The 12,760-nt window shown below is 52.8% G+C and overlaps 1 protein-coding gene across 4 annotated transcripts; it reads right to left on the reverse strand.

Moving 5' to 3' along the window:
• Positions 1-77: 77 nt before the first annotated feature.
• ITGB1BP2 (integrin subunit beta 1 binding protein 2) lies at positions 78-10,954 on the reverse strand. Of its 4 annotated transcripts, XM_069811289.1 has the most exons (13): positions 10,821-10,954; positions 9,196-9,305; positions 7,176-7,696; positions 6,897-6,946; positions 6,742-6,798; positions 5,996-6,144; positions 5,739-5,851; positions 5,408-5,466; positions 4,136-4,206; positions 3,789-3,891; positions 2,326-2,445; positions 1,803-1,865; positions 78-490 (listed from the first exon to the last, which is right to left on the reverse strand). In XM_069811289.1, the coding sequence occupies exons 3-13, from the start codon at positions 7,237-7,239 to the stop codon at positions 242-244; spliced, it is 1,098 nt and encodes a 365-aa protein (XP_069667390.1). In that variant the 5' UTR covers positions 7,240-7,696; positions 9,196-9,305; positions 10,821-10,954; the 3' UTR covers positions 78-241. The 4 variants fall into 4 exon arrangements, with proteins under 4 accessions (XP_069667390.1, XP_009917821.1, XP_069667391.1 ...); XM_009919519.2 differs by lacking the exons at positions 9,196-9,305; positions 10,821-10,954 and having other exon boundaries at positions 7,176-7,698; XM_069811290.1 differs by lacking the exons at positions 1,803-1,865; positions 9,196-9,305; positions 10,821-10,954 and having other exon boundaries at positions 7,176-7,710.
• Positions 10,955-12,760: the final 1,806 nt, after the last annotated feature.

The following is a 12,760-nucleotide window of genomic DNA, read 5'->3' on the forward strand; positions in this document are numbered from 1 at the left end:
GCACAGGAGAGGGAAAGACAGATAGCAGGGTTCAGCCCACTGACATTTCTTAAGCGCCTGTCAGGAATTTCAGAGTATAACCTTTGCTCTGGGTTTTTATTACTTGCCCCTTCTGACCAGGGGAGAGGGCATGATGCAGTGTGCACACAGCTCTGGGCTGGGCCTGCTCCTCTGGAGCTGGTGCCAAGGTCCCTGGCAGCTCAGGAGCCAGCACTGCTCAGCTGCTTGAAGCACTTGACTGTCAGTTGCTTGGTGTTCCCATCTCCAGCTCCTCATCTTCCTCCTCCGACCAGCTCAAGCTGTCATCCGAGTCCTCCCCCTGCACTGCCCTGGGCTCCTCTGCATTGGCAGCCTCCCTCTGCTCGCCATGGGAGTATGACCTGCTTTGGGGAAGCTCCAGCCTGGCCCAGGAGCCAGGGCTGGCTTTGCAAAGCATGATCTCCACCTTGGTAGGGACCATGCTCACAAAGCTCTTCTCTATTTCAATGACCTAGAGAGAGGGAAAGGTGCAGTGAGCTGGGCAGGGGAGGGTGGGCAGCACACACTCATCCTTCCCCTTACTGGCAGAGTCCTGCCAGAGAAGAGAGGAGAAGTCTCCTCTCCTCATGAGCCAGGAGACAGAACAGGATGAAACCTGGGCTCCAGCTGAGCTTCACAGTGTTACATCTAAGCAGCATTGCAGTGCGGGTACAGAGCTCAGCTAGCCGCAGCCACGTGCATGGCTGCGGTACAGCCCTCTCCCCACGGCAGCAAGCTGCACTGAGACACAGGCGTACCGACAGTCCATGCTCTGCTGCCCACCAGTGCAGACAGCACATGCCAGAAATAAAGGCAAGAAATGCACATGCAAATTCCTGAGTCTCACTGCTCCTCCGCAGCCAGCAAGCAGCTGAGAAATCAGAGCGAGTCTCTCCCCTCACACCGCTGCCTGCCCACAGGCACAGCAGGATTGGAGGAGGAGACAGGAACCTGCTGGACCAAATACCCTTTGGGGCAGTCTGGGACCAAACCCAGAACACCTACAGAGCTGGCAGTGACGTCCAGCTCTGCTCTTAGTCCAGGATCGACTGGTGTAGCCACCAGAAGCCTCCAAAACAGCCCTCCTCACAACCCCTAAGGCATTTCCTAGCAGAGATGACTGTAAATGCCGGTATCTGGCCGACCTGGCTCCCAGACGATCCCAACAAGAACAAGGCAGCACTGTGGCAGCATTTAAAAGAGAGCAGCCAGGGTGCCTCAGGTAGTGCAGGGCAGTCAGATGGGCACCGAGCCCAGGCACCGTACTGGCATTGCTCCCATGGGGTGCTACCACTATGGGATCAATAGAGAAAAACCTAATTTCCCCATCAGCCTTTGCTGCTATAGAAAACTGGAGCTCTGGAGATAAACGGGTCCTCTCTGCTGCGACAGCCATGGTGGACCTGTGTTCTCTGCAATGCTTGAAGAGCTGGCAATGAATCACACCAAGGGAGGGACTATGAAATGACTGTTTGTTCCACAGATGTGCCTGCCAGGGATGAGACAACGTCCCAGGTGCCACAGCATTTCTATGCAATAATCCAGTCGAAGTCTGCCTCCTGCTCCATGCATAGGAAGGACTGTGCAGAAATTGCAGCAACAACCATTTTGCTGCCTTTTCCAAAGTCTGAGAATCCTGACTCCGCAGAGGGTCATTTTCCTTACTGGGAGCCTGTGTTTGGGGCTGCAAACGCTTCTCCCAGAGCACAGGCTGCCTCGCAGCATTGCAGCCCAGCCCAGCCCAGACTACTGGAACAGGGAAATCAAAGTAAACAGGATCTTACCCCCCAGAGATCCAGTTCTGCCTGGAAAATCTTACTCCCTTCAAAGATGATATGAACTTCAAGCTGAAAGATCAACAGAAAATTATCTGAGTGGGTAGCACAGCACTGCCAGAGCTCTTCCCCCAGACAGTGCAGCTGCCTTCCAGCACTGCAATGTATCGCAAGTCCTGGCTCCAGTGTAACGGTCTGGTGATCCCCTTGGCACCTGGGAGCATTTCACCCCCTTCAGAGCATGCCGAGATCACCTCTGCCACCAGTCAAAGAATTAATGGCCCGCGAAGCTACCCGCTGAGGCTGAAAGCCACTGAGCCAGAGTGGCTGGGCAGATGCTGCTGCAGCAGTGAAGCCGCCGGGCTCTCAGCTCGGGGACAGCAGGTCAGCACTGCCAACCCCAGCTGCAGCAACAGACCAAGCAGGCCATCAAAGAGTGCCAGGCACCCGGCCAGCTCCTGGCTGTTGGCTCATCAAAATCAGGTGCCATGAAAGCACGCATCCACAGCCCAGCTTTGCCGGCCCCACTTACCACAGTGTGGTTGGCTTTCACACTGCTAAGGGCAGGCAGGGGGTTCTTGGCATAGACCGTCACCACCACCTGGCTGCTGGTTTGGTGCCAGTCCTGCCGGCATGACACCGCCTTCTTGTCCTGCCAGGGAGAGGAACCCATCACGGCACAGCATCTAGCCCAAGCACACCCCGAACAGAGGGGATGTCTGTGCTGGAGGATGTTCCTTTGCACATCTCCTTCACAGAGTGCCAGCTGAGGTCGGCATCAGCTAAGCAAGATCAAAACTTGCCTTTCATGCAGGTTTTTGAGGGGAGGTTGTTCATGAGAAGGTGGGCAGCCCCTGCCAGGCTGTCCCATGCAACACAAAGCACCTGTGCTGTGCTTGGGGTTGCTCCAGAAGGATGCGTTAAGACCAGATACATCCCCTTCTTGTTCCAGAGTCACTCTGCTGTGCCCAAGCTCATAGGTGCTGTGCACAGTCAGGAAACTTGGTCTAGAGGACAGTGCAGGGGCTGTTGCTAGACATGGATCATGCCACCATGCTAAATTTGGGAGACAGATGAGCCCCAACTGGCCACATTTCACCCTTCTCCCACAGGACCCCCACCTCATCCATGCCCCAGGCAGCTTTGGCCCCACCAGGCATTTCTGAGCATCACCAGGAGACAGACTTCCTGCAGCCCTCAGCATTGCCAGCCAAAGAAATGCCCCAGCAGGAATCCCAGTCCCAAACTCAGGTGGCAATTAACACAAAGCATCTGCATCACAACATCACAGTCCATTCACTGCAGCCTCCTTTACATCTACTAGATGTTTTCTGCTCCAGGACAAAGAACAGACTGAGCTCAGAGGGGGTTGCTCAGAGCACTGCTGACTCAGAGGAACATGACGCACTTTCAGGGATATCCTGGGCTGCTTTGGTGCAACTTTCCCAGCTCAAGCCTGTTTCCAGTCAAGAGCTTTCCTGGGGAAACTTACACACACACACACACAATATTGGGAATTGGGATCTTCTCTGCATTATCCTGCCACACCATCATGTTGCTATGTGGATGAGGTCCCTCCTGGGAAGCAGTTGCAGAGGGAAAGCTTCATTAAAACCAAATTCAGTCATCTGTCAAAACTTTTGGGGTTTTTTTTGCATGGCTTTTCCCGTGCTCAGCTGGCTGTCCCTGTACAGCAGCCTACAGTGCTGGCTACACCATGCCCAGGGCCAGCTCCTGCCTCATTCAGCTCATTGCACATCTGCCCATTGGGTGTAAGAGCTGACACTTTTTGTGAATGCAGGAGCAGCATTTTAAACAGCAGATGGGTGAAGATTAGGCGTTCAAACTCTGCATGGTCATCTGTTGGCAATTATGAAAATTAAGATAATTAAATGCAGAAACCCATGTGAATGCAGAGCAAGGGAAGGAGCACTCCTCAGGTGCCAGTAATGGCACTTTGCTCACACGAGTCACCCCTGCCAAGAGCCCCCTTACCCCTTTCCCTGTCCAGCAGTGCTGCCCGCTGCTGCAGCCCAGCTGCTCCAGGAAGGCACTGAAGTCTGTTGTTTTGACTCCACAGCAGCTCCAGTACTTCATCCTGGGGAGAGCGGGGTGACCTGAGCGGGGAGCGCCCATGGGAGCAGGAGAGGGGGACCACAGTGGGCTTCAGGGTGGTGGGGGAGAGGGCCTCGGAACCAGCAGCTCCCCCATGCACCTGTCACCCAGGGGGGTGTCACCCATGACTGCACCGGCCATGCTGCTGAGGCCACACAGCCTTGTGATGTGGCGCTTTCAGCTCTCAGCAGGGTCAGTTTGCTCCCCGGTAAAGGGTTGTTTCTTACCCCTCATGGAAGACAGGAACGCCAGGATGGAAAGTACAAACCTCTGTGTTGCTCTCTGGGCCCTGGTATATCTGTGGAGTGAGAAGCAGAGGAAAATTTTGGCTGTACCTCTGGCACAGCATGGCATGGCACAGCCAGGTGTCCACCCATCGGTGCCCATCCCTGCACAGGGCACAGCACGGTGCCCAACATCACCCTTTCACCAGGTCCAGCATCTGTGAGGACTTACTCTGGGACTCTGCCGAGCCCATGGCCTGGCACTGGTCCCTGGTCCCTGCTCCCTGCTGGCAGGGCAGCCAACCTGGCCTCACCAGGACCCCAGTGTCATTCCCATGACCCTGGCAGCAGCCCTTCCGTATGCCCTCTTCCAAACACAGCCTGGTCCCAGCCAGAGGCTGGGCAACACCAGGACAGTGGGCAAGTTTGGACACCACAGAAACTCGCTCCAAGGTGCAAGGGGGCCGTTTATTCATTCTGTCCTTTCCCCTCCTTCCCAGAGCATGTAAGTCCTATGTCCTTATCCATCTCCTGCCTTTTGCTCTGTGCTTGCTCCCCTCTCTGCTGCTTTCCAAGCATGCCAGCCTTCCCACAGTTTGGTCCCTCCAGCACATGCCTCAAGGCAGGCAGACAGTCCTACACATGGTGGCTTTGGGGCAAGACAGAAAGTGTGCTGTGCTGCATTAATTAAATGCAGGTGGGAATTACTCCACATGCATTTTACCTATATGCAATTATCCTCAATATGTGCTATATTTCATTGCAAGCAATTAGCAGCAGTGGAACACAAATGTGTAGGGTTCGGCGTTCGGAAGATCTCGCGATGTCACGGAAAGTTAGAGGGTTAGTCGCAGCCTTATGATGTGTCTGTAATCCCACCTACCCTTGTTACTATAAAAGGAATTGACTGCGCAATAAAAGGCGGAAGTTGGCGCTCACACTGTGTGTGTTATCTGTCTCTTTCCCTGGTCTGGGGGGTGATCAGTGATCTAATCGTGGCACCTTGATATGCGGCGAACGCTACACAAATGTACCACCAATCCAGGAATCTGGAAGCCTCTTGCAGAAACATGGCTGGGAGGTGACAGAGGCAGCCGGTCCAGGGACGGGATGAGCAGAAGCATACAGACCCGATGGGCACTGCCACCTCCCACCCCCCCGGCACCCTGCCCTGCAGCTGGTGGCAGCTGGGAGACAAGCCCCCGCGCTGGACCTGCGATGCTCCCAGCCAAGCAGCACAGACCATGCAAAGATGGGACCCTGCCAGGTACTCACCGCCTTGCAAGCTGCGTTCTTGCAGGTGGTGCCAGCTCTCACCTGGGCAGCTGCCTCCCCTGCAAGAGCAACACAGCTTCATCCTGGGGCACGTACTGCCCACACCTGCCCCCAAACCCTCCCTGCAGCCCCACTGCCAGCTCCCCAGCTTAGCACACACAGCCCCTGAGCACAGCCCATTGCAATACGCCTCTGAGACACAGCTCTGTGGGTTTGCAGGTGGCTGAGGACGCAGCACCCACCATCCTGCACTGAACCTGCCATGCAAAACCCCATGCTGAACTTGCCACGTGCAGCCCTGCTGCTGTCCATCACATCACCTCGTCACTACCTGTGCAACTGCCTTCAGGTGCCTCGTTCTTGGAGGACAAGTTCAGTTTCTCCAGTGCCTGCTCCAGAGACCTGGATACTTTAATTGGCAGCCGTTGTCTTGGCTCATCGGAGCTGGGAAAGAGCAGCAGCAGCAAAGGCCAAGTGGGGTTTTTTTGCAATTTAAGTGTCATTGCCTCTCCTGAGGAAGCAGCAGGGCAGGACATGTGCAGAAGAAGTGGCACAGCAGGGTGACACTGTTAGCTGAGCCCTTCTCACCTTGGTCTTTCCCGCTGCATCTTCTCAGCTGATTTTGGTCCTTGGATGATAAGCTCCTCCACTGGATTAGCCTTTGGCTTGTCTGAGGTCTCCTCTTGGCTGAAAGACTCAGGGGGCTTCTCCTTGCTGTGAAACCCCTTTGTGCATCCCTGAGGAGCAGAGGCAAGCCTGATGCCTGCTTTGCCCTCCCTAACCTGGCGGCTGCTCCCAAACCTGCGAGTTTCTGTGCTCTGGTGGCTCTGAGTCCTGCAGGGATGGGCTCTGACACTGCACCAGAGCAGGGACTGCGTCTGCAGGGATTCCCGGGGACAAGACAGTGCTGCCAAGCATCACCAAAGCCATGGCAGAGAGGTCTCAGGTCTGCTGCACCCCACCCCAGCCTGGCAGCTGAATGGCAGCAAGAGTCTCCCTCATGTCCCTGGGCCTCTGCTGCCTCCTCCCCTCCACCGGGACTGTTCAGACATTCACATCTGTGCTGGCACTTGGGGCATTTGTGTTCATCCTGCAGGATCCTGGTGGGGGATCCCAGCCCCTTCTGGCATCCTTCTCTGGGAGCACCCGCCCTGCACTTTGGGAGCAGCACCCTTGCTTGCAGGCTCCTTGGGAGAAGATAGGAAATCCCTGGCCGGCAGGGCAAAAGGGGCAGCCTTGGTGTGGGATGGTGATGGGACAGGACAGGGCAGGGCAGGGGCAAGGAGGAGAGGACAGAGGAGTAGGGGGTGCATTTGGGCTGGTGGGTCGCTCACCTTTATGGAGAGGAACTCGGAGAAGTCTGTTGTGCGTTTCTTGCAACAAGACCAGCCCTACGCACCAGGAGATGACAAACTGGTTAGGTGTGGGCAATACTGCTGGGCACAAGGTCCCTCCCTGCAGCTGCAGCCCTGGCTCCTGCCCCACTCACCTTCAGGGCATCATGGAAGATGGGGACACCTGGGTGATACAGGCAGGAATCTGAAAAGGGAAAATCAGGCAGAACCTTTGAGGAGGAGCAATCCTGCCCACAAGCCACCCGTGATGCCCAGCAGCTCCTGAGCCAGCTCCTGCCATACAGGCTGCCTGTGCTGGGCTCAGCTCAGCCCTGCTTGGCAGCTCAGGCCACGGCATGGTGGCTGAGGCTGCAGACCAGGAAAGCAGCACACATTCCCACTCACCCCAGTGCAATGCAGACAAGCCCACTTACCCCTGGCATTGTGCTCAGGATCAAACCTCTGCCCACAGCCCTTGTTGTAGCACAGCAACGCCATAGCTCAGGTGTACTTGCGGTGTCCTTCACTCCTTCCACAAAAATCCCATCAATCTCATCCCTGCCTGTGATCCCCCCCTCTGCTTCCCAGCAGTTTCCAGCCCAGGCACTGGGAGGTGGCTTTGCCTATCTTTGGAGGCAGCAGGAGGAGGTGGCTGGTAACTGGAGAACAGGCTAAAGATGGACATAGCAGCTTGGCAGCTGACAGGACCCAGCGCCCAAGTTATCTTGAGAGGCATTTCTGTCCTGCCCCTGCAAGCCGCAGAGGAATGGGTGCTGCAGGATGGCTCCGCACCTGGGGTGGGCAGAGGACCTCGCAGCGCCTGCCATCCCACCAGTGTCCAGCATGGAGGTATCGCTGCCATCCTGGTGCTCATGCTCGCTCAGGGCAACTTGCGACTCCTCTTGACCAACTGCTCTCAGCTTCTTTAGCTTTTATAGAAGCAGCTGAAAGTTTCCTGAAAAAGAAGGGAAGAGACTTCCCAGAGTTCCAGGGCAAAACCTGTGCTGATCTCCCCCAGCCCCAAAAGGAATGACCATCTGCTGACAGAGGCACCAGCAGACCAAAGCAGTGTATGTGGCCAAGACATCCTTTGATGCAGGGTCTCGTGCAACCCAGGGATGAAATCTGTCCCCTGGAATATCATTGTTGTCACAGAAGAATACAAAACGTTACGTTGGCCACCTGTACCCAGGAGGGGTTTGCTCCCTCTCCCTGCTCACATTCTGTAGAGGAAAACCCTTGGGTCCCAAACAGGAAACCCTCCTGAGATCAAAGGTTTTACTTAGTTCCTACAAGCATCTAAAAAAATATTATTTCCTTTTTGTTGTTCCTGTTTGCAGACACAGCTGTTTCCTGGGTGCTGCCCTGACCTGCTGGAGCACACAGGAACTGGAGAGTGTTTCTGCTCAGGAACCAGGTTCGACATAAGCCTTTGGCACTATCAGACAGCACAAAGGGCAGATCCTGCAGGCAGCAGCTGCCCAGGGAGTCTGCTCTGGAGGGGAACCCACAGGGTCCACTGTGGCTGATGTAACCCCATCCCTGTCCTATGATGTTTGTTTAGCCTGGTTAATCCCCCTACAATAGCCTACAGGATCTCCTGACACCCCAAGAGGATCTCCAAAGTCCAGAGTTAGGACAAACCCTTTCCAAAATTCTGGAGCTCACCAGGGAGATGACTCCAGACTCATTTCACACTGCCCTGCTGCTCTACCTCCAGCTTAGTTCTGCCATCCCCACCTTGAGACACCTAGGCCAGCAGCAACATCAGGCTTTTCTCTGTCATCCTGTTAGCAAGGAAGATGGCCCTGCTGGAGGGGAGGACACTTACCACCATCACCATCAGGCCTCCTTATATCTGGGTAGCCCATGTATAAACCCACATCCAACCAAAAAGCTAGGAAGGAAATGTGAGGGCACCGGGGAACCATCAGCACGAGCCACGTGGCTTCAAGCTGATACCTCCCTCAAAGGACTGCAGTGCCTCAGGACACAATAAATGACCCAACAGTCCCAAAGGTGAGTAAAAAAACACTGCTGGCATCCAGAGCCTCTGCTCAGGCGGGAGGGATCACTTGGGACCCAGGAGGCCAGGCAGAGCCCTCTGACAGGGGAATTTGTGGTCCCCGCGGTCTGAGCAGAGCTATAGTGTTTCAGATCTCCTTGTCCTTTCCATGAGCTGTCAGCAAGGCTGCAGCTGTTGCCATCTCCATGCCAGTGAGAATCTGGAGCTCAGGTTACCTCGCACGCCTCAGAGGAAACACCAGGAGGATGCTGTGGCTGACCCACACGCTGAGGCTCATCGCAGAGGGACCAGCAGGTAGCTGCGGGGACTGCAGTTGAGCAGAGCCTCCTCAGCACCTGAGGAGCAGCAGCACTGCTCTGCCCTCACTCCTCTGCTGCACTGCTGCAAATGTCTGCATGGAACGAGGTGGCTCAAAAGACAGAACCTACTGGGAACACAGCACAGTGACATACTGCAAATTGGAGTGTCCACAGCTCCCGGCCCAAGGGGATGCTCCCCGGGGAGGGTCCCCAGGGAGGAGAAGGTGAGGGGGTGCAGCCTGGAAGACAGACACGAGACATTCACCATGAAACAGTGATGAGCTCCAGGGGAACTGCTCAGTCAGCCACCAGCAGATTCAAGACCCTGCTAGAACTGGTGCTTTAAAAATTACGAAAAAGAGGAGATGAGGTTCAGGTGATGGCAAAAAGCATGCTGTACTGCACATTCATCACACAGTGTCTAGTTTGAAGCTGTGGCTTCTGGCAGTTGCATTTGGGCCACAGGGTTGCGTTGCTGAGTCCAGCCCTCCTCCAGGGCAGAGCTCCAAGTAAAGCAGAAGTCACCACATGAGCCAGCCAAGCAGGGACAGTCATGACCTACACCTTTGAAACAGCTTGCAAGGAATGGGCCAGCTGAGAATTAAAAATAAAGCCTGTTTGGTTTATGTGCACTTAACTTGATATATAATAGAAAAAAAGGAGGTAGAAAAAAAGGACCAAATTATTCTCAAACCCAACTTAATGTGTTTGCCCTTGAACAATCAGGGTCAGTGAAAAACAGCCCCCCAGAGTCCTGGGGAGAACATGCTGGATGCCTGTGGGGAGAGAAACCCAGCTCACCCCTGACCCTTCGGTCATCCAGGATGCTCTGAGGAGCCCGGGGCAGCCAGAAGGGAGTGCATTTCTAAAGCATGGAGTAGCTCCAGCACACAAAAGACTGTTCAGGAGAAGGAAAATCCCTGTCATACATATTACTGCTGTGTATGCCACACAAAGCTAGTAGGCAGAATTCATGTTTTAATTACTTGGGAAATAAAATCTTCCCCACAAGAGTATGTACTGAGCAATTCTACAGCAGAAGTTCTGGCCGGCTGCTCTTCTGACAGCACTGCTCAGGGGTTACATACCGGCTGTTGTCCAAGAGGTCTGCACTGATTGTACTCAACAGCTCAGAGAACAGGTTTGAAAAAGACGAGAAAACCATCAGAAACTGGGATGTGGGCAATCTTCATCTCTCCATTCAAGAACACTGCCCTCCCGCTGCTTGGGTTATTACAGGGCTATTGCCCCAACACTCTGGTCTTACTGAACAATTACACCTTCACACTGGAATCAGCTGCTCAGCTGATGGGGATTTTCTCCCTGTAGTTCAGGCAATGTCTTGCTCCCAGAGATAATTTTGCCTCCTTGGAGCTTAGCTGCTGAAAAACTGCACGCAGTATTCCTCCTCAAAAAGTATACGTCGGTCCCCAACAAGTAATCAGTCCAAAAAGAAGAGAGTTCAGTCTACTCCTAAGACTCAGGTTTTTTGTCATTAGCTGGCATCCATGATAAAAACCTGCTGCTCGAAATAGCCCGAACTGATCGGGAGTGTGGGGTTTTTACAGGTTTTCCTTTTGAGGGTCCTGTTCCCTTAAAGCACAGTCACTATGAGCTCAGGTAGAGCAGTGGCCAGACTGTAGTGAGATAGTATCCCAAAGGTAGTGTTGTGCCTGGCTGAGCTCCCTGCTTTCTTCCTCTCCTTCTGGATACCTCTGGCACTCAGGTGACTCAACAGTTAGACAAGCATGTACCTGAGCCATGACCAAGACAGAAGAGGGAACGATGGCTCCTTTCAGCAAGGCCACAGGCAATCACATCTTCCTTCTTTCAGCTCCCAAACATAGCTCACTGGAGAAGTAGTTTAGCATATTCCACCACTTGTAGCTTTCTATGATAAATGACAGCTTCTAGACAGATGCGCTGTGCTAGGAAAAAAAGGGTATTTTTGTCTTCTGCTTTGATGTGACAAACTTACCTATGTACCGGTTGGATTTTTCAGATTTATCTTTGATTCTTGCAAATGCATCACTATTGTTTAAGGGGAAGCTGCATAAAGCAAAAGTTGTAACTTCTGATGCCCACAAATGACAGGTGTTTAAAGCTAAGAGCAATGTGATCTGAACCAGACTGCTCATCAGTCCTTGGTCTGATATGAACTGATACTGCATAAGTGCATTTTAAACAAGCTTATGAGATATGACAACGAAAGGCAAGGGTGTCTCTTCATCATAGTCAAAATACTTCATCAGTCTGCAACTACGTAATAGCCCAGTGATCTGGAAAAGCATGCAGAGGAAAGCATTCCCTTCTGCACACTGGCCAAATCTCAGCACATCACAACAGTGCTTGTGCAGAGTCCAGCCTCTGGAGCTGCACTCGCTACCTTATCCAAGCAGTGCAAGCACTGACAGCAAAACCCAAAATGCTTCAGCAGACTCCAGCACCTGGAAGTGCTCTGGCGTGAGGCAGCCTTGCTTGCTCCTGTGGCCAGCCTTAAATGCTTCTGCACTACAAGCAGTCCCTGGTGCTATTGCCTCCTGCTACCTGCCTCTGAAAACCTTAGTAATGGTTTGCTTTACAATTTCCTTACTAGAACTTCAGCCACGTTTTCAGTTTCCTCCTTTAAAGCAAATGAGAATAGTTACCTCTAGCATTCACACCAGAGTGCAGTTTAAGTTTTCTTCCTTTGCTGATGCTCAATCTTCAATTTTCACCTTGTACCGGTCTTGTTAGATGGACTTTGAGCAGTGCTAAATCCCTCCTTTCCCATGATTTTACACACCCTGTTACTATATCCCTTTTCTCACAGGGAAGGGCATTAACCAGACCTGTCCTTATCTTACACTTCAATAGGACTGAGGTGGCAGCAGCAGAGCACTGTTGAACATTTGAGTTCTGGTGTCTCCCTAAGGCAGTGACTTCTTTTTTGACTGCTCACTAACAAGCAAGCCAGCTGAGCAATGGGCAGTAGAATGAGAGACGATACAGACACCTGGGTGCAACTTCACAGTTTCTTCTCCTAATATCTCACACTTCGGAATTAAACAATGTACTTACCAAACACCCATGGCATTAGTGAATGTCTGCCAGCCATGTTCCAGACACAGGCTACAAGAACAGATGCATCCTCTCCGGAGGGCAACAGAAAAGTTAGTCAGTGTTCTCTCCAACTTATTTGAGATTTGCAATATTTAGCTATCCTAGCAAATGTGCCACATGAAAAAGATCACCAAACTCTTCATACTGTACATACAGGTAAATCACAATCCCCCTGATAATCACCATATCACCTCAGCAAGTCAGCTACTAGTGCTGATGCTTTCAAATGTGGAAAACAAAGCAAAAGAAACAAGAGCATCAGCTACAGTCTCTCTTTGATACAGCTTCTTATCAATCATTCTATTCCAGTCTAATTATAACCCATCAAATGACAGGGGTAAACCAATAAAACCTCCAGAGTGATCTTTCCCTACTTACAGAGTACCTACAGGACCAAACCCTAATTTTTTAAGGTTATTGCCTTGGTAGCATTAGGCATCTGAAAATGTTTTCACCTTTCCCATTATTTCACAAGTCTGTAAGGCAGCTCCTTTTGCTCTTCGGCTGCAAGTCTTTCTCCCTCTTTCCCACCTAAATTTCTTTCTAAGCTTCCCCCTCTGGTCCCCCCTCCCCAGTTTCAACTCAAGAGCTT

Source organism: Haliaeetus albicilla, chromosome 23 (assembly GCF_947461875.1).
Source record: "Haliaeetus albicilla chromosome 23, bHalAlb1.1, whole genome shotgun sequence".
Taxonomy (NCBI): Eukaryota; Metazoa; Chordata; class Aves; order Accipitriformes; family Accipitridae; genus Haliaeetus; species Haliaeetus albicilla.

What these genes read in the sequence shown, in the direction of transcription:
- ITGB1BP2 (XM_069811289.1), bottom strand. Translation starts at nt 7,239, where the DNA reads ATGGCGTTGCTGTGCTACAACAAGGGCTGTGGGCAGAGGTTTGATCCT. An exon ending in TCTTCCATGATGCCCTGAAG is followed by an intron (nt 6,799 to 6,896) that starts GTGAGTGGGGCA and finishes CCTGGTGCGTAG; the next exon opens with GGCTGGTCTTGTTGCAAGAA. An exon ending in GTTCCTGTCTTCCATGAGGG is followed by an intron (nt 3,892 to 4,135) that starts GTAAGAAACAAC and finishes CGCTCTCCCCAG; the next exon opens with GATGAAGTACTGGAGCTGCT.